Source organism: Chlorocebus sabaeus, chromosome 20 (genome assembly GCF_047675955.1).
Source record: "Chlorocebus sabaeus isolate Y175 chromosome 20, mChlSab1.0.hap1, whole genome shotgun sequence".
In the NCBI taxonomy this organism is placed as follows: Eukaryota; Metazoa; Chordata; class Mammalia; order Primates; family Cercopithecidae; genus Chlorocebus; species Chlorocebus sabaeus.
Window position 1 is genome coordinate 74,273,837 of NC_132923.1, and position 21,434 is coordinate 74,295,270.

The following is a 21,434-nucleotide window of genomic DNA, read 5'->3' on the forward strand; positions in this document are numbered from 1 at the left end:
CACTCTAGCCTGAGAGACAAAAGTGAAACTCTATTTCAAAAAAAGAAAAAAAAAAAATTATTCCTATTATAAGCAAACTTTGGTTCCCTTATCTTTCCCAAACCTAAAACCATAGTTAAACCCAGTTGACTGCCTCTGCCATGTCAGCATCTGTGCAGCTAAACATGTCTTGAGAAATACCATGGTGATTGATCTCATTTGAAATAAACCTCGAGAGAGCCCTTTATGCTGTCGGGCAATTATACTGTATTTCTGTATCTCCATCACTTTCCTGTTGTCCCAGGAAATGATTTCATTCCTTCTTTTGTTACCTCAAACTTCCTAACACCTCTCCCCTCATTCCTTTTCTCATTTTATCTCCCATTTCATTGAGACAACTGAAACCATCAGAAGAAAACTTTGATAAACTTTTACCATCCTATCTAGCTAGCTATTGCCATCTACTATCTACTGCCTAATATTCTTCTGTATTAAAAATGAGTAGATGAGCTATTTATTTTTCTAAATTCTTTCACTCAAGCTCTCATCTGGTCTCACCTGCTCAAGATCTACACTCCACCAGTTTTTCCATATCTCTTCCACATCATCAGTTTCTCCCTGAATACTGAATCATTCCCATTCACATACAGGCATGCTATTATTTTTCTCATTTTGAAAAAATAATTCCTCTCATTTGAAAGCAATCTCAGTGTCCATCAACAGATGACTGGATAAACGAAATGTGGTATATATATACAATGGTGTACTCTTCACCCATAACAAATAATGAGATCCTGTCATTTGCAACAACAAGGATGGAAATGGAGATCATTATGTTAAGTGAAATAAACCAGGCACAGAAAGACAAACTTCACATATTCTCACTTATTTGTAGAAGGTAAAAATTAAAACAATTGAACTCATGGAGATGGAGAGTAGAATGATAGTTACCAAAGACTGGGAAGGGGCAGTGGGTGTTGGGAGGGAAATGGAGATAGTTAATGGGTACAGAAAAAAAATAGTTAGAAAGAGTATTACATAAGATCTAGTATTTGATAGCACAACAGGATGATTTATACAATTAAATAATAAGTAAATAATGTTTATTATTTAGTTATTTTAAAATAATTAGAAATGTATAATTTGATTCTTTGTATCACAAAGGATCAATGCTTGGGGTGATGGATACCCCACTCATTCTGATGTGATTATTACACGATACACCTTTATCAAAATATCTCATGTAAACCATAAATACATATGTCTACTATGTACCCACAAAAATTAAAAATAAAAGTAATAATTATTCTCTAGTATTTCAACTGCTACCTTATTTGCTATTTCTCTCCTACCTTTCATAGTAGAATTCCTTAATAATTTTCTTTACTTGCTATCTGCAGTTCTTGTACTTCTATCATCTCTACTTCAGTCAAATATTCCTCCCATTTTCCACCAAAACTGTCCTTGTTAATGTCACCAGCACCCTTCATGTTGCTAAATCCAGTGGTTACTTTTCAGAACTCAGCTTACTTTTACCTACGAGCAGCTTTTGACACAGTTAAACTTTTTTTCCTCTGTGATTTAGTCTATTTATTTGACTTCCAGGGTACTGCATTCTGTTGGTTTCCCTCTTGGTTTACTGATTATACCTTTTCAGTCTTCTTTGTGGATTCTTCCTGTTCTGATCTCTTTATCTGGATGTGTTTCAGGCCTCTGTCCTTATTTCTCGTCTCTTGTCTTCTCTCTACACTCTACCTGGGTGAGCTTATTAGGTTCTATGGCTTTAAATACCACATAAATGTTATGCTAATGATTCCCAAAATTGTATTTCCAGTACAGATCTCTCTCTGGAGTTCTAAACTTAACTGCTTTTTCTAAATCGTTTTGTTCGGATTTGGATATGTATGAAAAGTAGAGACACTTCTTTCCATCTCCATTACTACCATCTTGGTCTGAGCTACATCATCTCTCCCAGAATTAATGTACTAGCTTTAAAGATGGTTTCCCTACTTCTACCCTACGCTATGTTCACAACATAGCAACCAGAATGTTGCTTTAAAGACTTAAGACATGGTCGGGCACGGTGACTCACCCAGCACTTTGGGAGGCCAAGGCAGGCAGATCACCTGGGGTCAGGAGTTCAAGACCAGCCTGACCAACATGGAGAAACCCCGTCACATGCCTGTAATCCCAGCTACTCAGGAGGCTGAGGCAGGAGAATCACTTGAACCCAGGGGGCAGAGGTTGCTGTGAGCCAAGATGGCGCCATTTCACCCCATCCTGGGCGACAGAGCTAGACTCCGTCTCAAAAAAAAAAGACTTAAGACACACAAAAATTAAGTCCTTATGTCATTCATCTGAGCACAGTCTTCTAATGACTTATTCCCTCAGTCCTTTAAGTCTTTACTCTGAAGGCCAACTTCCAAGTGAGGTTGACTCTGATTATCTTATTTAAATGTATAACCAGTGGCTGTGTCCTCAGCCTTCTAATCCCCTTATTCTGTTTTTTGTCTTTTTTTTTTGGTCTCACATTTACTACCTTTTAATGTAGCGTATGAATTATTTTTACTTTTTTTTTTTTTTTTTTTTTTTTTTTTTTTTTTTTTTTTTTTTTTTAGTATTTTTCTGCCTTTAACAGAGTGTAAATTTCATCATGGCAGGGAATATTTGTTCCAAGGCACCTGTAATGTCTAAATTATTCAAGGTGCTCAGTAGATGTTTATCCAATGAAGACATGTTAGTATGAGTAAACACTGCAGGACTAGATCACTTTTTCAAGAACAGAATTATGCTTTTGTTCGCCCTCTTACTGTTGGGATTAATTATATATTTAAAGATCTGCAGAGATTTGACTTTATGAATGTTTTGGTTATATTTTATTCCCCAATATAAAATGCAGAACTCCTAAAATTTAAGAATATTTATATAACATGAACAGGTTTTTATTACTCCAGTGGCTGTAATGTAAATGTGAAAATATTTGTGAGACTTCTTCATACTTATGTTGCCAAAACTAGCTGTGCTTCCTTAATTCTAGCTAGTCTTTTAACATTCAGTTATGTAATACATGGGTGCATCAGGTCTGAACTTTATTGCTTTTAATCAAATGCCAGTGGAATTTTGCCTTGATATGTTTCTTTCTCATATATCATCTTCTATTTTTTTTATTTCTCAAACACTGAGAGCTTACTGTGTGCTAGGTGCTATGCTGAGAACTTGTGAATATGAAGCAAAATCTTTGTAATATAACACAAGTGTTGATATCAAATCAAATACAGTATGGGCCTTGTTGAAGGATCTTATCTATATGTAAGGGAAAAAATTAATAGTGTTACTGGGATTTGGCAAAAAAACCTCACACTGACATACACATGGGCTTATGGTTAATCATATTTGGTTAATCTGTTCCATGTTTGCTGGAAATCAGTAAACATAAAGTTATTATATTAAATATAAGTGATAAATTTGCTTAAATATGGGCTGTTTGATATAATTCTTAGCTTTATAGCACCTGAATTATGGGATTTACTTGCTTTGCCAAATAACTGAACACAAGTTTTCTTTAAATAGTTAGCTTTGACTGGTATAATTATAACTGTTCGGAACATCAGTATTGTGTATGTAATTCATAGCACAGAGATTTTTTTATTCTCATATTAGCAATTATCATATATTGTAGTTTTAAAGGAAATTATTAAACAGTAAGTTAAATGAATTTAAGAGCACAGCAAAGTCTTTATTCTTTTTGTGGAAATTTATGAGAGAAAAGAGGACAGTTATAATTTTGCAAAAATCAAATGCTCATGTTTTGTTATTTTTGTAACATGAGTAGTGATTGTAAAAATTGAATCTGGTAGGAAGAACTTTACACTTTTATACAAAAGAGACATAATTTTGGACTTGGACATAATTTTGGAGACTAATGAAAACTGTTTTAACTTCTCTGAAAAACATATGTCTTTTGGTTTGCTTTTATTTGAAATATTGTAATGGGATTCTGAGAAGGTGGATATTTTAAACAAATCTGATGGCATAATTTTACTAGTATTTTGATATTGTCTAATTTACTTTGATAGAAAGCATTTTAAGAAAAATATGTGTGGAAAATTTTTATAAAACTGTTTTTGAGAGTTTACTATATTCAAGGCATTGAACTTAGTAATTTACTTCCATTATTTAATTTGATTCTTACCATATGAAGGGAGACGCTCTCATCATTTTTATTTTATAGATAAGAAACTGAAAAAGAAATTAAGTAATTTATCTTACATTTTACAGCTAGTAAGCAGGAGAGCCTGGATTGGAACCTTAACTCCCATATTAGACAATCACTGTCAAAAATGATGAGAAATGGGTGATTATTGTACCATCATTTCAGCTTCTCTATATATTTGGGAAAAAAAGAAAAAAGGTGGAGCAAATATTCTCCTAAAACATAAGCCCTTGAGGTTTGCAGTTTTTCTTTCTTTTCTTTTTGAAAACTTCTCTTGAAGTATTTAAAAAATACTGATGTCTGGGGCACACTCACAGCAATTCTGATTTAATTGTTTTAAGGTAGGGCGCTGCACATTTGTTATGTTACTGTTGTTGTTAATTAAGCTTCCCAAATGACACTAATGTCTAGACAGAGTTGATTACAGTTGTTCCAACTCTTCACTTTTACCTGTCTTTCCTTTGGTGGTTTCTGGTTTGGGTCCGTACTCATGCCCTGATCTATTTACGTCAGCTTGTCTTCGATTGTCTTTGCTATTCTTACCCTGATGATAATTTAAAATCTTTTACAACTTGCTCCAGTTCCAGTTATTAGATTCTCAAGTCCCCGGTCCAAATTGCTGAATCGGATTTATGGAGATAGAGCCCAGGATCTGAATTTCATAAAGCTTCTCAAGTGATTCTGACGATCAGTCAGTTTTAGGAAATAGAAGAAAAGCCTCTGTTTCCTTCACCTGAAATCACAGTTACCCCTTTCAGACAAAGATAAACATAAATTCACTTCTGGACATATACTTTAGTGGCGTCTTAAAGAAATTTTAAATTCATAAAGATGATGAAGATATAATTCCTATAGACAGCCCCAGCATAATGTTTTTCCTTGTAATATTTATTAATAAATAGTAGACCAGTGTGTTTAATTACAAGTGCAGCCCCAAATCCATTATTAGGAAGGAGTAAATATTAGGTATCATTTTTTTCTTAAGTTTTTACTTAATTTCTCCTGTCTGTACCTAAAAGAGAGTGAAGGTGATGGCAAGGTCAAATAGAATTATGGAGTATCACTGCACAGTAGTTTTCAGTTGATGAGAGATGGAATGAAATTAAAGTTTCAAGCAAAGAATGGGGTATTTTTCTTCCATTTTTTCCTTTAAACCTCAGTTAGATACAGAGGAAATTATCTGTTGCTAACTTGTACTATCTTTAAAGAAAGTTTGGGGTGTGGTACTGTGGAAACATTAGTTATTGGTATTTCAAGAGTATTTCTTTACATAAAGAAAAATTACCTTTAAATACTATACTTAATGGTCTTGGTGATTTTTTAAAAATTGTGTTATATAATAAGATAATTTTGGTGAACTAATACTCTATAGGTTCCTACAAATTTTGGTTGCTTTAACAGTACTAATTAAAAACATGTTTGCATTAGAAGATCTGAATTTCTTTAAGAATAATTTATAGCATGCAACATGTAATATTTCTTTCCTTTCAAACTGCTTTCTATTATATGCTTAGGGTTTAGATCGCTCCAATTCCTGGGTTAACACTGGTGGTCCAAAAGCTGCCCCATGGGGATCCAACCCCAGTCCAAGTGCAGAATCAACACAGGTGGTGTTTATATTAGAGGTTTCTTTATTGGCTGCTGATGTTTCCCGTTAGAACATTACTTTTTAGAATATACTATGATTTCAGTGGCTTGCTTTTTTTAATCATTAAAAAGTGTGTATTTTTGTTTACGTAGCACATTTTCCAACTACTATGCATGAATACCACCAATTGCACCAGTAATGTGCTTCTTTCCTATTTCCTATCTCTGCCTTCTTTCTTCTTTACATACCCTATCAATATTTCAGTGCCTGCTGCTTATGCAATTGATGGCTTTTATAACAGTTTCTTCTTTAGGAGTAACACATCTTTAATAGCAATTTTTAAATTTTTATGTGGAGGAAAAAACCCAACAGTTTTCTATTTGCTTTTGGTTTAAAGTGTAACTATTGTATCATTTTCATTTAACATTTACTATCTTGTTATTTTCTTCGTAATCACTGAATAGAAAGACTGGCAATAAATTGAAATTAAATGTGAACAGTATATGATCACCATGCTGTAAGACTCAATACCAGAAGCAAAAATCCATTTTAATTTGTACTGTGTTGCAAAGTATGAAATTTGTTATACCTTAGCTGAATTAGGTTTTGCTTACTTAAGACTAGTTGCTTGATAGCTAATACTGCATGATATCTCAAAATATACTCCTCATCTGTGTTGGCTTTGGAGGGAAATCTTGTTCTTAAAGAAAATTTTTAATTTGTTTCTAATATAGTAAATGATTTATATTTGATTTAGTATATGACAAACCTGAATAGTAGTTTTTGATAATAACGAAAAAGTGAAAGAAATTATTCTAAACTTTTTCCTTTGTTTATTTAATGTAATACTGATTTCTTATTTGTTCTGAGACCAGTTGAGAAGTATGTTCTTACTTTTTATATATTTTTACTAGATATGTGCATGTATATAGATCACACAGATAAAAGTTTCATTCTTTGCAACACTGAATATTATATAATCACTGAAATACTCATCTTTTTTTAAAGACCAAAAATATGTAGAAGCCATTTTGATACTACTTATGCATTGTCATTAAAGCAGCTTAAAATGGTGAAAATGAGATGAGCAATAAAATAGATGGTTTTTGAAACCATAATAAAACTCTGTTTTAAACTTGTACATAATCCGTCAGCTGCAAAGTCATCCACTGCAAACATTAATGTTATCTCGTCATTCATTCATCTTCACTCCATAGGCTGTGGATCGAAGTTGTAATCGTATGTCTTCGCACACAGAGACGTCAAGTTTCTTACAAACATTAACGGGACGCTTACCAACTAAAAAGGTAGATTCATATGAAGACAATTCATAAGGGGGAAAATAATTTCACCAATTAAATAGATGTAAGATTTCTTTACATAACCAGTATGAGATACAGTAATTGCATTGTGCTGAAAAATATATCTGAGCAAGCATTGCTTGTCTGATGCCTTTTTGGGCATACCTTGTCAGTATATACTCTTTTACATTATAGTAATGTTTATATCTTTGGGATTGACTATTTTTAGAATTTAGTGAATTCAAATTTAATCATCAAATTTTAGTACCAAAAAACTGTATCAACTCTTAATTATATTTCTGTAACTGCTTCTGTTTTGTGTTTTAAATCTCCAGGGAAAGGAAGATGAGTTAGAAAAATTGTCACTCTTAGTAAGATATGTTGATTTGCTTCCCTTATGCACAGTTTTGTTAGTCCTTTTTCATATTAATATACACTACTTTGCAAATGCTTTGTATGCATATCCATTATAAGGCAGAAATCTTCTGCTATTTTTTTTTAAAAAGACCTTACCTGAAAACTTGAAAATTAATGGCTCATAGCAAAGTTTAAATTTTAAAACGTATTTCCTAAATTGTACCAGCAAAGTTCATGCGTGTATTTGCGTATGTTTAAAAATGTACTTAAGATACAAACAAGATATTACTGTACTGTAAGTTTTTAGTCTAGTTTCTGTTTGCAGGTACAATTTAGGAGGCTATCTTCTACCTGTCGTTTTAAAATTACATTTTACTGCAAGATAACATGTAATTTTTTCAGCTGTTCCACATACCACTGTCTTACATGCTTAAATAGCCGTTTCGTTAATGGGTGTCTTCAGTGCATCATTGAATGGTTCACGTGCCTTATTTTGCTTATTCTCATTATATCTTCATTTGTATTTGCATTATTATTTGGTTTATGTTATCGGCAGACTTGACTTTGATAATAACTTTGGATTTACTTCTGGATAGCTTTTTCATGAGGAGCTGGCTTTGCAGTGGGTTGTTTGCAGTGGCAGCGTTCGGGAATCAGCTTTGCAACAAGCCTGGTTCTTTTTTGAGTTAATGGTGAGCAAAAACTGAGCATGTTCTTTAATATTTTTTCTCTTAGTGAACAATTTTATGCTAGCTCATTTGTTATCTTAAAAGTATTTTTCTATTGTACATCTTACTCTTTTACATGTGCCTCCAAGGCAAAATTACATGTGTTACATCTCTCAATAAACACTGTGGACACTCAACACAGTTTAGGTGGAATTATGAAGAGTGAGACTCATTTTAACCCTTATTTTCTCAGGGATGGTTGCATAAGCTAGCTATATTTTCAAAGGAAACTTGTGATACATTCTTTGCTAGTCATTATACATGAAGTCTATAATGACGGTATTGTAGATTTTATACCAAAGATACAAAGAGCTTTATAGATACCCACTGCTATTATTATGGCTAATAAACTCTTAGGGAAATGCCAGTTACAATAAATAAAAAAACAACAGTACTGGCTGGGTGCAGTGGCTCACACCTGTAATCCCAGCACTTTAGAAAGCCGAGGCAGGAGGATCACTTGAGATCAGGAGTTTGAGACTAGCCTGGGCAACATAGCGGGAACCCGTATCTACCAAAACAAATTTTTTTTTTAATTAGCTAAACCTGGTGGCACACACCTGTAGTTCCATCTACTTTGAGGGCTGAGGAGGGAGGCTTGCTTGAGCCTAGAAATTCAAGGCTGCCATCAGCTATGATCACCACGGCACTCCGCATGAATGACAGAGCAAGATCCTGTCTCTTTAAATTTGTTTAAGTATTTTTTTGCTTAATCAAATAAATGATACTTTTTAAATGAGTGAATTAATATTTTAATTAATAAATATATATGAACAGTTGACTCCTGAACAACATGGGGTTTAGGGGAACTAACTCCCCCACACTGTCAAAATCTGCATATAACTTCTGGCTCACCTAAAACTTAACTACTAATAGTTAAGTTGACCAAATAGTTACTGTTGACCAAATACTTTACTGATAACATAATCATATTTTGTATGTTATTCGTATTATATATTGTGTTCTTAGAATAAGCTAGTGAAAAGAAAATGTTATTAAGAAAATTATAAGGAAGATAAAATATATTTGCTATTCATTAATTGGAAGTAGATCATCATAAATGTCTCCATCCTCATTGTCTCCACATTGAGTAGACTGAAGAGGAGGGGTTGGTTTTGCTGTCTCAGGAATGACAGAAGTGGGAGAAAACCCACATATAAGTGGACCCATGCAGTTCAAACCCATGCTGTTCAAGGGTCACCTGTACATATAAACTTGTATATGTAAACATACACATATGTAAACAAAGGCAACAAACATTTATCAAGTCGGCACAATATGCTAGTACTGCCCTGTGGCCTAGGTGTTACTAAGGCACAGAGAGGTTAAGTAACTTGTCTTAGTGTGCACAGCTTGTAGGTAGTAGGACTGTAATTAAAACTCAGACATTTCAGCACTTGGGACCATCTTCTTCACCTTCCTCTTCAGCCTCTAGAAAGCTGAAATCACTGAAACTTTTTCTTCCAAAAAAGAAGTATGTAAAAAAAAAAAAAATAAAGCAACAAAAAAGAGAAAAGGATCTTCCAGAGTATGTCATAGGGTGGTACTCAGCATTGAATGTTGCCTATGTTATGGGTAAGAGAACATTTTATTCTGGAGATTTAATAATCTACAGAAAAAATAAATCAGGGACTATATGTAAGTGACAACTCATTTTTTTCCTAGAAAATAAACCTTAAATTTGTAATTCATGTGCTGCTTTGCTTCCCTTGTAAGGTAAAAATTGTAATTTTTGACTGTTTTTTAATAGTCTTATGTTCAAATTTCTAAAATACAAAATAGTCAAAGACTGCAATTTAAAACTTGACTGTGCTCTATTTTAAGTATAGGACTTTAGCTTCAATTTCCCTGAATTTAAAGTTTATTCTTTATTACCATTGCCACAGTGTTATAATAAAGAATCTGTACAATATTCAATATAAATACAGTACAATATAGTCCTCATATTTATTGTATTCCCACTATATGCCGTCATCTGTGTATTAGCTACTGAGGACACTGTAGTGAAGACTGGGTTTCTAACCTTTCGAAGCTTACAGTTTGGGAGCTTTGGAATGGCAAAATTATTGAGTCTTGGAAAAATTTAATTAAATTTTTTTTGGCTGCATGTGATAGATTATATGCCTGTAATCCAAATATTTTGAGAGGCCGAGGCAGAAGGATCACTTGAGGCCAGGAATTTGAGACCAGTCTGGGCAACATAGCCAAACCCTGTCTCTATAAAAAAATTTTAAAATTAGCTGGGTGTAGTAGTGTGCACCTATAGTCCTAGCTACTCAGGAGGCTGAGGCAGGCGAATCACTTGAGCCCAGGAGTTGGAGGCTGCAGTGAGCTATGATCATGCCACTGTGCTCCAGCCTGTGTGACAGAGTGAGACCCTGTTTCCTTAAAAAAAAAAAAAAAAAAAAAAAATTTTAAAGGTTGAAATTTTTTTTGTTGACATGCACAGAATTTTTTGTCCTATTGTTAGCCAGCATAATTTTCTGAAGGTAATATAGTGTTTTGTTTGTTTTCTTAGCAAATACAAAACATCATTGGGAACTTTAAAAAATATTTGAGAAGCTAAAAATATTTCAGTCATCTATTAAATTACATGACATATTTTAGAGAGAGTCCAGGTGTTTAGAGTTGTTGTAATTGTTAATTGTATTCATAGGAAATTAAACTCATAATTTATCTTTTTTTCAGGTAAAGAGCATGGTGCACCATTTATACTTTAATGATAAACTTGATGCTCCAAGGAAAAGTCGTTTTCCAGAACGTTTCATGGATGACATTGCAGCTCTTGTCAGCACGATTGCTAGTGATATAGTTTCACGATTTCAGAAGGTAATAACTTTTTCCCCACTTATCTCTCTTTCAAGCTCAGATTAAACTATCATACTTTAATTTGTTTTTGTTTTATATTCTGTTTCACAGGACACAGAAATGGTTGAGAGACTCAATACAAGCCTTGCATTCTTTCTCAATGATCTGTTGTCTGTTATGGACAGAGGATTTGTTTTTAGCCTTATAAAGTCCTGCTATAAACAGGTAATCCATAGTTAGGAATAATTAGTAATCAAATAATTTAAATACTATGTTCTTTTCAGAGTTAGAGCTAAGAGACCTTAAGAGCACGTTTATATACTGATGTTAAAACAAAAAGTAACCTAAAGTAACATGTATTTACTAGCAAGGCAAAAATAAATTACACTTGTTTTATCAGGACACAAGGACTGTGGCAAGCTGTTATCAGTACAGCCAGTATTTCCTTGAGTTATACTGGCCTACTCGTCACTCTTTAATCCCATTCTGGATCATACCATCAAGTCAGTAGTAATGTAAAGCAGTCTCAAGATGTCATGCAAGTGGAGCATTTATACCGACTGGACTTTTGTATCTTGAGTGATTTTTAAAGCAACTGCATTTTGCTGGGTATTCCTCCTAATCCAGCCCTGGATGTTGTAGAGTTTGGAATTATGGACAGATGTTTATGCATTTGCCAAATGTTGTTCATTATCTTGACTTTACTAAATTAAAAGCATCCTGGAACTTTTCCACACAGTGGAAAAGTTTTGTTTTAAAATTTTTATCAACTGATTAGTGAAGTCTGCCTTCTAGAAAACATTAATTGTTGGTTCTGCTAGGCCACTTTGGTAGTAAACTATATAAGCCTTTTAGAATTACCTTTTAAAGGAGCTTTAAACATACACATATTTCTGAGTCCCTTCCCAGAATTATTGAGAAGTTCAAACTTCTCGTGGTGGGGTGAGGAACACACAGTGCTTGTGAAGCACCTCACAACTGGTCTACAGATTAGTTTTGGGGAACTAATAGTCCAGAATTCTATTTGGCAGTCTAATATTTAGAATTTTGAATATTCTATTGGATGCCTTTATTGTTTATCTCTTCCTTTTTTTTTTTTTTTTTTTTTTTTTTTTTTTTGAGATGGAGTCTCGCTCTGTCGCCCAGGCTGGAGTGAAGTGGCCAGATCTCAGCTCACTGCAAGCTCCGCCTCCCGGGTTTACGCCATTCTCCTGCCTCAACCTCCCGAGTAGCTGGGACTACAGGCACCCGCCACCTCGCCCAGCTAGTTTTTTGTATTTTTTAGTAGAGACAGGATTTCACCGTGTTAGCCAGGATGGTCTCTATCTCCTGACCTCGTGATCCACCCGTCTTGGCCTGCCAAAGTACTGGGATTACAGGCGTGAGCCACCGCGCCTGGCCTTTTTTAGTTCTTCTAATAGAAAAGTTAAAACTGTGCATGGCACTCACCCACATGAAAGTACTTCAACACGATATGTATCATTTTTACCTTTCCCCCAAAACTTTATGTACTATTGCTACCAGAACTTATCCTGTCTTTATTCTTTAAGCATTGACCTCCTATATTTGTCAAACATAGAGCTAAGCTGTAGGGATACTAAAGCTATTAAATCAGTTTATAGTATGTCTCCTCAAGTAGCTTATGATGTCGCTGAGAAAACAAATTATAAATATAAGCAAGCACAAATTGCTATAAAAAGAATTGATAATTTCTTTTAAGAAGGAAGTAATAAAGGGCCAGGCGCGGTGGCTCATGCCTGTAATCCCAGCACTTTGGGAGGCCGAGACGGGTGGATCACGAGGTCAGGAGATCGAGACCATCCTGGCTAACACGGTGAAACCCCGTCTCTACTAAAAATACAAAAAACTAGCCGGGTGCGGTGGCGGGCGCCTGTAGTCCCAGCTACATGGGAGGCTGAGGCAGGAGAATGGCGTGAACCCAGGAGGCGGAGCTTGCAGTGAGCTGAGATCCGGCCACTACACTCCAGCCTGGGCCGCAGAGCGACACAACATCTCAAAAAAAAAAAAAAGGGAAGTAATATGAAGTTATTTTGGTGGTATATGTTTTCCCTGTTTTATGAGAAGTAGAAATATTGGTGCTATATTGGAAACACAAGAATGTGGCTTTTAGGTTAGTCAAATGTGTTTATATAGTAAACCTTATAGTTTTAAATTTTTAATTTTAGCAGTAACTCTGGAAAAAGGTGATACTGTTACTTAAGCCACAAAATCCAAACTGGATACCAAGTACTACCTCTTTAATTCTAATTCGCCATTCTGGTATTAGTATTAAAGAAATAATAGATTCAATTGGTATTCTCTTATGCATTGCTTACAAGGTGTCTTCAAAGCTTTACTCATTACCGAATCCAAGCATTCTGGTGTCCTTGAGGCTGGATTTTCTGCGAATCATCTGCAGTCATGAGCACTATGTTACATTAAACTTACCCTGCAGCTTACTTACTCCACCTGCATCTCCATCACCTTCTGTTTCTTCTGCAACATCTCAGGTATGCAAATTGTGTGAATATACATGTATTTAAAGTCACTTCAGTGAAGAAGAATTTTAAACAATGAAAAAAATAACACTTACTGAATAATAGCTGTATGATAGGCTCAGTTCTGAGTACTTTATAAGTATTAAGTCATTTAATCCTCAGAATAACTCTAAGAAGGCAAGTTCTGTTATTATACCCATTTTGCAGATTAGAAAAACAGAAACACAGAAAGGTCACTGAGTATAAAGTGGCAGAGCCAGGCTTTGAACCAAGGCTTTATTCTAGAGCCCAAGTTCTCTCTCTCTTTTTTTTTTTTTTTTTTTTTTTTGAGGCGGAGTCTCCTGGGCTAGTGTGCAATGGCGTGATCTCAGCTCACTGCAACGTCTGCCTCCTGGGTTCAAGTGATTCTCCTACCTCAGCCTCCCAAGAAGCTGGGACTACAGGCGTGTGCCACTATGCCCAGCTAATTTTTGTGTTTTTAGTAGAGACAGAGTTTCACCATGTTGGTTGTGCAGGATGATCTCAATCTCTTGACCCCGTGATCTGCCAGCCTCAGCCTCCCAAAGTACTGGGATTACAGGTGTGAGCCACCACTCCTGACTGAGCCCAAGTTCTTAACCACTGTTTTGTATTCCTTTCATAGACTTAATGCACATGTGAATGAATTCACCTAAATAAACTCACTAATTTAGATGTTTTCACAAATTGGTTTCTCTGAAACAGACACGAAGAATGAGTCTCAAATGCAAGATGTTTTTTAGAGATCAATACTTGTGAAAGGAAGTAGGGGATGAAGCATAATTGAACAGAGAAGTCAAACTGCAGTGGAGGCATGACAAAGCCCTGCTTAACTCTCTTGTATCCAGAAGCCCCAAAGGAAACTGGATGAAAATTGATGGGTTTTTCAGTGGGTGGTACTTGACTTCAACAGCTAGTAGGGTCTCTATAGATGAAAAAGTGTTATTGTAGTAGATAATATGTATGTCCTCTTTTATAAATTGAGATTAAGAGATTTTGTGGTTTTAGTATCAGAGAAGCCTGTATTTCCCTTTCGCCAGTGAAACACTCTTTCTACTGTATTGTTCCTGAGGCAAGGAGGCTACTTTCTTTAAGCTCTTGATTTCTAAAGTGAAAGTTAATCTTAGTACTTCTTAATTTTGTTTTCAATATATTTAATTCCTGAATAGGATTATGTAGGTGATATCTCATATGCTTGATTTAAAAAACAAAATTTACACTTCAGCTAGAAAGACTAGAAAACATCGAAGGGTGCCTACAACTTTTCATTTTATCTTTGTAAAAAAAATCTTCTGGATCAGCCTATTTTTCCACAAACTGTTCAGTCTGGCTAGCATGCCCTTAATCTAGTGGATGAGGCTGCCCTTTTTCTCTCTTTCCCTATCCTCTGCCAAACATGTAGCTACACAGACAGATGAATCATAAATATGATTGCTAACACCCTTAAGGAAACATATTTGTTTATATCTAACTTCTTACTGAGCATCTCATTGAGCCAGGAAATGCTCATAGAATTTCTTCTGTTATCTTGTTGCCCACTTTCTCAGCTAGCTACATAATTTTCAGATTCTATTAGATAACAGAGACATCACTCTTTTTTGAAAGGCTAGGAAGAGTTTTATATTCTCATTAGGAGATGATTTTCGCCATGGAGAAATATGAAATCTGTTGTTGCTCTAAGAAACCCCACATGAGTCCTCAATATGGACTGTATCTTGGAGAATGCTATAATATTTTGCAGTATTAAGACGTTAAAAAAAAAACTCAGTAGACAACAAAATGATGGTAATTTTCCAGAGATAGTATATTCTGTGAAAAACAGTTGTACTGGTGTTTCGAATTTCTCGGGAAACCAGTAGCCTTAACTATGAATATTTCTCTTAAACTTTGGGGTAAGTGCATCTATGTGATTTGGATTTAGTTGCTTCTTTTTTTTGTCAGAGTGTGTTACTGGAAAGTGGCTAAGAGAATAAAGGGGAAAATGAAAGCATATATGAAAAAAGAAATGTAAAATAATTAAATTTTCAATGGTTAATTTCTTTAATAAAGTAATTAAATTAATAAAGCAATCTCATTATAGTTTCCTGTCCCAAAAGTCTGAAAAGTTGCTTTCTTTAGTGTTAGTAATATAAAATAAACTACCCTAGGAAAAAGTATTTCATTTCTTATATTGCTCTGTCTGTAGGATGTTTTGTTGCACTGCTGTTATAGTCTTGTTCTGCCTCACTCTCCAACAGAGTTCTGGATTTTCTACGAATGTACAAGACCAAAAGATTGCAAATATGTTTGAATTGTCCGTGCCTTTCCGCCAACAGCATTATTTGGCAGGACTCGTGTTAACAGAGCTGGCTGTCATTTTAGACCCTGATGCTGAAGGGTAAGTAGAACAGTTTTTACCTTGTAGAATATGAGTTTGATTTTGAACAGTGGACAGAAGTATTCCACTCACATTTCCCAAGGATTAGGAGAGTAATCTTTCACACTCTTTTTCTACTTCCCTCTTCACTAAGTTTCTCACTTATCTGTTTAATCAATTTTATGAAAGACTTTTTCTCATATTTTGTCACCTCTGAATTTGGGATTTGTCTTAAAATTGGTGGCATATCATGATTCATTTAGTATCATTCTTTTTCTTCTTAATAGTATATAAAATAAATTGTGCATCTTAGTAGATAGATTTGTTGATATAAAGTAAGTGCTTTTCATTTGAGGAAAATGGTCTTTGATTCCTTGTCAGGAAAATTTATCCTTGTTTGTTTGTTTGAGACAGATTCTTGCTCTTGCAACATCTCAGGTATGCTAATTGTGTGAATATACATATATTTAAAGTCACTTTTTGTGAAGAAGAATTTTATACAATGGAAAAAATAGCACTTATTGAATAATAGCTGTATGATAGGCTCAGTTCTGAGTACTTTATAAGTATTAAGTCATTTAATCCTCAGAATAACTCTAAGAAGGCAAGTTCTGTTATTATACCCATTTTGCAGACTAGAAAAACAGAAACACAGAAAGGTCACTGAGTATAAAGTGGCAGAGCCAGGCTTTGAACCAAGGCTTTATTCTAGAGCCCAAGTTCTCTTTTTTTTTTTTTTTTTTTTTGAGACGGAGTCTCCCGGGCTAGTGTACAGTGGTGGGATCTTGGCTCGCTGCAACCTTTGCCTCCTGGGTTCAAGCAATTCTCCTGCCTCAGCCTCCTGAAGCTGGGACTACAGGCACATGTCACCACACCCAGCTAATTTTTTTGTTTTTGTAGTAACGATGGGGTTTTACCATGTTGTCCAGGCTGGTCTCAAACTCCTGACTTCAAGTGATCCACCACCTCAGCCTCCCAAGGTGTTGGGATTACAGGTGTGAGCCAGTGCGCCTGGCCAAAAATTTATAATTTGCCATCATACTATGTAGCATTTTATTTCAAAAATTGCCCTATAAACAAATGTCTTTAGGTTTTAAAAACTTCCAAAGTTGTGTACGTTTTTAAAGGATGTTTGGAAATTGATGTAATTAGAAAAATATGTTGTCTGATGAGGTGATTTTTGTTTGTTTTGTTTTTTTTGAGAATAGGTCTCACTCTGTCACCCTCATCCAGGCTGGACAATAGTGGCTTGATTTCAGCCAGCTGTAACCTCTACCTCCCAGGCTCAAGCAATTCTTCTGCCTCAGCCTCCCAACATGCTGGGATTATAGGCGTGAGCCACTGCACTGGCCTGATGATTTGAATTTATAGAAATAGCTTGATATAGCCAGGCACAGTGGCTTACACCTTAATCCCAGCACTTTGGGATGCCAGGGCAGTCAGATCACTTGAGTCCAGGAGTTCGAGACCAGCCTGGCTGACATGGCAAAACCCCATCTCTACTAAAAATAACAAAAATCAGCCACACACGGTGGCTTGTGCCTGTAATCCCAGCTGCTCGGGAGGCTGAAGCATGAGAATTGCTTGAATCCAGGAGGCAAAGGTTGCAGTGAGCCAAGATCACACTGCTGCACTCCATCCTGGGTGATAGAGCAAGACTTCTTCTCAAAAAAAAAAAAAAAAAGCTTGATGTGTTGTTGTGGTCCAGCATTCTATGTGTGGTATGTCCATCTTAATACTATGACCATAACTCATATGGGTAATAATGACTTAAAAGTGTTTTTTCTCGTAGTAGGAATAATACAAGTTTATAATGCAGTTTAGCCTCATACAAGAACTCCAGAGAACAAAAAGAGATACTTTAAATAGGTTTTTACAAGGGTCCTCTATTTATTGAATGAATAAGAGAGGAGGTATGTCAGGTTCTTAGCAGTATGTCAGGGGCATAGTCAATACCGAATAAATTGTGAAAGACCACATCTGCAAGTGAAAGACATGTGCTTTTATAATGGCAACTTCTTAAGTTTGGAACCTATTTTAAAGAAATAGTTTTTCACCCTGTGTTCTAAACAGAGCTGGAGGGTCCTGAAGAGGTGCTAATGGGTTTCCGTGTAGATTGGGGTGGGCAGTGTGTGCAGACTTTGGAGTACAGAGAGGGCAAACTAAATGGGTGAAACTCTGAGCCTTCCACCCCTGCTTGGCGCCACTTTTGTATTTTGCCATTTGACAAATGACTATGATGTCATTAAAAATAATAATAAAAGAATCTGTTGTTTGGGGAAAAACACTCTAAAAACAACTTATCTAAACATACTAGCTTTTTAAAATAACTGGTATAGCTCACTCATTTGAATCTATATTTTCAGTATGTTTACTTGGTATATGAAGGTGTTTTTGGTTACAATAAATAGAAAATTCTTCCTCCAGCTGGCTTTATTAAAGGAAGGAAATTTACTATTTCAAAACTGGAAGAAAGATAGGATTTTTATTATTTATTATTTGTTATTTTTGGTTTTAAGGAGCAGAAAGTTTAATAGGCAAGAAAGAGGAAAGAAAGAAGAAAACAGCTCCCTGGTATAAAGCCGGAGGGGGCTCTGAACGGATCAACCCCCAGAAAAATAGGTTTTTATCACAGTAATATCATCAGTTCAGTGATACCATCATGATTCCAGTTCTTTACATTTCTTACCTCTGCTGGAAGTGTCAGCTTTATCCTAAGGCCTGGAGCGTCTCATGACTGCAAGATAGTCTTGCATACAGTTGCCATATATAGGTTCTTAAGGCCCTGTATATCTGGCTCTTGTCTTCTCCTGCCACTCTCTTCCTCCTCACATACCAAGATCTGGCCATGCTGGCCTACTTTCTGTTTCTCTAATGCGCCAAGCTCATTCCCACCTTCAGGCCTTTGCACGTGGATTTTCTCCTCTTGAAGCAATGTTGAACAGCCCTCAGATGTTCACATAGTCATTTCTTGCTTGTGGTTCTTCAGGTATCTGTTCAAACAGCATCTTCTCAGTGAGATTTTCATTGACCACCCAACCTAAATGGAGGCTCATGCCTGTAATCCCAACACTTTGTGAGGATGAGGCAGGAGGATTGCTTAAGCCCAGGAGCTCAAGACCAGCCTGGGCAACATAGTGAGACCCTGTCTGTACCAATAATTTTTTTTTAATTAGCCAGACGTGGTGGTGCATGCCTATATAGTCCCAGCTACTCAGGAGGCTGAGGAGGGAGGATCACTTAAGTCCAAGAGGTCAAGGCGGCAATAATCACACCACTGTATTCCAGCCTGGGTGACAGAGTGAGACCTTGTCTCAAGAAAATTAAATAAATAAATAAATAAATAAATAGGCCATGTGTGGTGGCTCATACCTATAATCCCAGCACTTTGGGAGGCTGAGGTGGGTGGATCACCTGAGGTCAGGAGTTTGAGACCAGCCTGGCCAAAATGATAAAACCCCATCTCTACTAAAAATACAAAAATTACCTGGGCGTGGTGGTGCATCCCTCTAATCCCAGCTACTCGGGAGGCTGAGGCATGAGAATCACTTGAACCTGGGAGGCGGAGGTTACGGTAAGCCAACATCATGCCACAGCCTAGGCAACAGAGCAAGACTTTGTCTCATAAATAAGTAACAGCCGTGTTGCCCTTGTCACAGTCATTCTTAACCATATAACCCTGTTTTAGTTTCTACAATGCACTTATCTGAAATTTGCTTGTTTCTTATCTGTCCTCTCACAGTAGAATGTGAGCATGTGCCAGCATAAGAACAGGCACCTTGTCTTTCTTGTTCAGTGCTGTATTCCCAGTGTCTTAGTATTGGTCTGGAACAAAGTGGGCACTTGGTAATGTATGTTAATTTGATGAATGAATGATTAACTGTAAGAAACTTACATCTCACCTTTAAATTTTACTGTCTTGGGATGTATATAGATTATATGCAGCATTGTCTTAGAAAGATCCTTGAGAGGAATGTTTGTCTTTCAATCCACATGCTTGCTATATAATCAAGAATAATTCCTTAAGTGGCAATAATATGTTCTATAATTAACCAAAGATTTGCTTTTTAGAAACTTTCATTATAATTAGAAAGTTAAGACTGCAAAACGGTACACTATGATTAAATGTTGGCTTTGTAGTACATGGTTCTTTAGAAGATGAAAGGATTTATATTCCTTTACTGTAGCATTTATAAAGAATTGGAAAATTCTTTGAAGTATTGAAGAATTATTATTTTTGTGTCTGTGTTTCTCTCTTGCTAAAGTGAGCTCCTTAAAAATGGGGAATGTCTTATCTTCAACATCTAGAATACGATATTACAGATCTTGTATTAATATATATTTAATAACTGAATGGGATTAAGCAGTGTAAACATATGAAAAGGCTTTATGAAGACGAGTGGATAGAGTTTAGGTAGATTGAAGTATGAGTATGGTAGCTGCTGAGAGATAAGGAACACCTTTGGCAATCATTAGTGCTTATACAGGAAGTCAAAGAGGAGAATGTGAAAAGCAACTGGCCAGGATCTAAGCCTTGGGAATAATGATGGGGAGTCTGGGGAAGGTGGGAACTACTGGAGAAAATCCTGAGAAGAGATTATGTAAGATGACAAAGTGTCAAGTGGAGCTGGATAATGAGATCTGAGATAGGTTCACTAGATGTGGTTCTTGACAATGTTTAAACGTATACTTTCCGCCCACTGGCCCTCCCTATACCCACTAGTCAATAAAAGGGAAACATGGGCCATGGGGCTTGGCAGGAGGCCACCCAGTGGGAGAAGGAGGAGCCAGGGGAGGTGTCTTATTTGACCTTCTTTTGGGAACGCAGCATGTTTTGTGGCTGTACTTCTTGTGGCAGTTACGGCACAGGGGTGCAGGTGAGCATAACCCTTGAGGCAGATCATCTTGTCACAGTTGTGTTTCTGAGTGAGCTGGTGCAGGCAAGGCCCAGTGGTGCCACCTCGCAGGCAAAGCACCACGTGCAGGCAGACTCTTTCTGGATGTTGTAGTCTGAGTGTGTGGCCATCTCTTAGCTGTTTGCTTTCATGTGTTTTAAAGCCTCTATAAAGGTATACTTTATGAATAAAGAGCTGGAAGAAAGAATAAAGAATCTCCATCTAGATTTCACATACAGCTTTGTAAAATGGCAGATACAATCAAGGGCTTTGGAGGAAGACTACCTGTTTTCTAGTCTCAACTTTTTAAAGTGATGATGTATTTTCAAAATAGGAGAGACACATTTGAAGAAAGAAGGGAAGAGCGTAATGAAGGGAGACATTGAAGCTATGGGTAAAAGGTGGGGTTCATTGAACATATGGAGAAATTATTTTCTGTGAGAAGGTACACTTTTTCTGAGACAAAAAGGAAAGATGATTTGTGAGCTATAAAGATGGAATTGTGTTAAAAGACCTGGCCAGAGCAAATTCAGAATGGCTTTTCTTTCCTAAGTTGGAAGTAAGGTCTTCAGTTGTGATTGATAGTAAGAGGCTTAAGGAGAGAGAGTGAGATCTGAAACTGCTGGTGGATACAACATTAAGGGCCAGTTGAAGTTGGAGTAGATAAATTTTAAATTAGAATGGTTTGCATAG

At 36.0% G+C, this 21,434-nt stretch overlaps 1 protein-coding gene across 9 annotated transcripts in view; it reads left to right on the forward strand.

Annotated features, from left to right (window-relative positions):
- DOCK7 (dedicator of cytokinesis 7) overlaps positions 1-21,434 on the forward strand; it is a 228,799-nt gene that overhangs the window by 128,285 nt on the left and 79,080 nt on the right. For 5 of the 9 annotated variants that reach the window (XM_007978501.3, XM_038000744.2, XM_007978502.3 and 2 more), the window contains exons 23-29: positions 5,707-5,799; positions 6,998-7,087; positions 8,035-8,130; positions 10,855-10,995; positions 11,086-11,199; positions 13,314-13,484; positions 15,728-15,867. In XM_007978501.3, coding sequence (XP_007976692.1) covers positions 5,707-5,799; positions 6,998-7,087; positions 8,035-8,130; positions 10,855-10,995; positions 11,086-11,199; positions 13,314-13,484; positions 15,728-15,867 — 845 coding nt within the window. The remainder of the gene's footprint in view (positions 1-5,706; positions 5,800-6,997; positions 7,088-8,034; positions 8,131-10,854; positions 10,996-11,085; positions 11,200-13,313; positions 13,485-15,727; positions 15,868-21,434) is intronic. The other 4 variants (XM_007978505.3, XM_007978506.3, XM_038000754.2 and 1 more) reach the window with 1 other exon arrangement.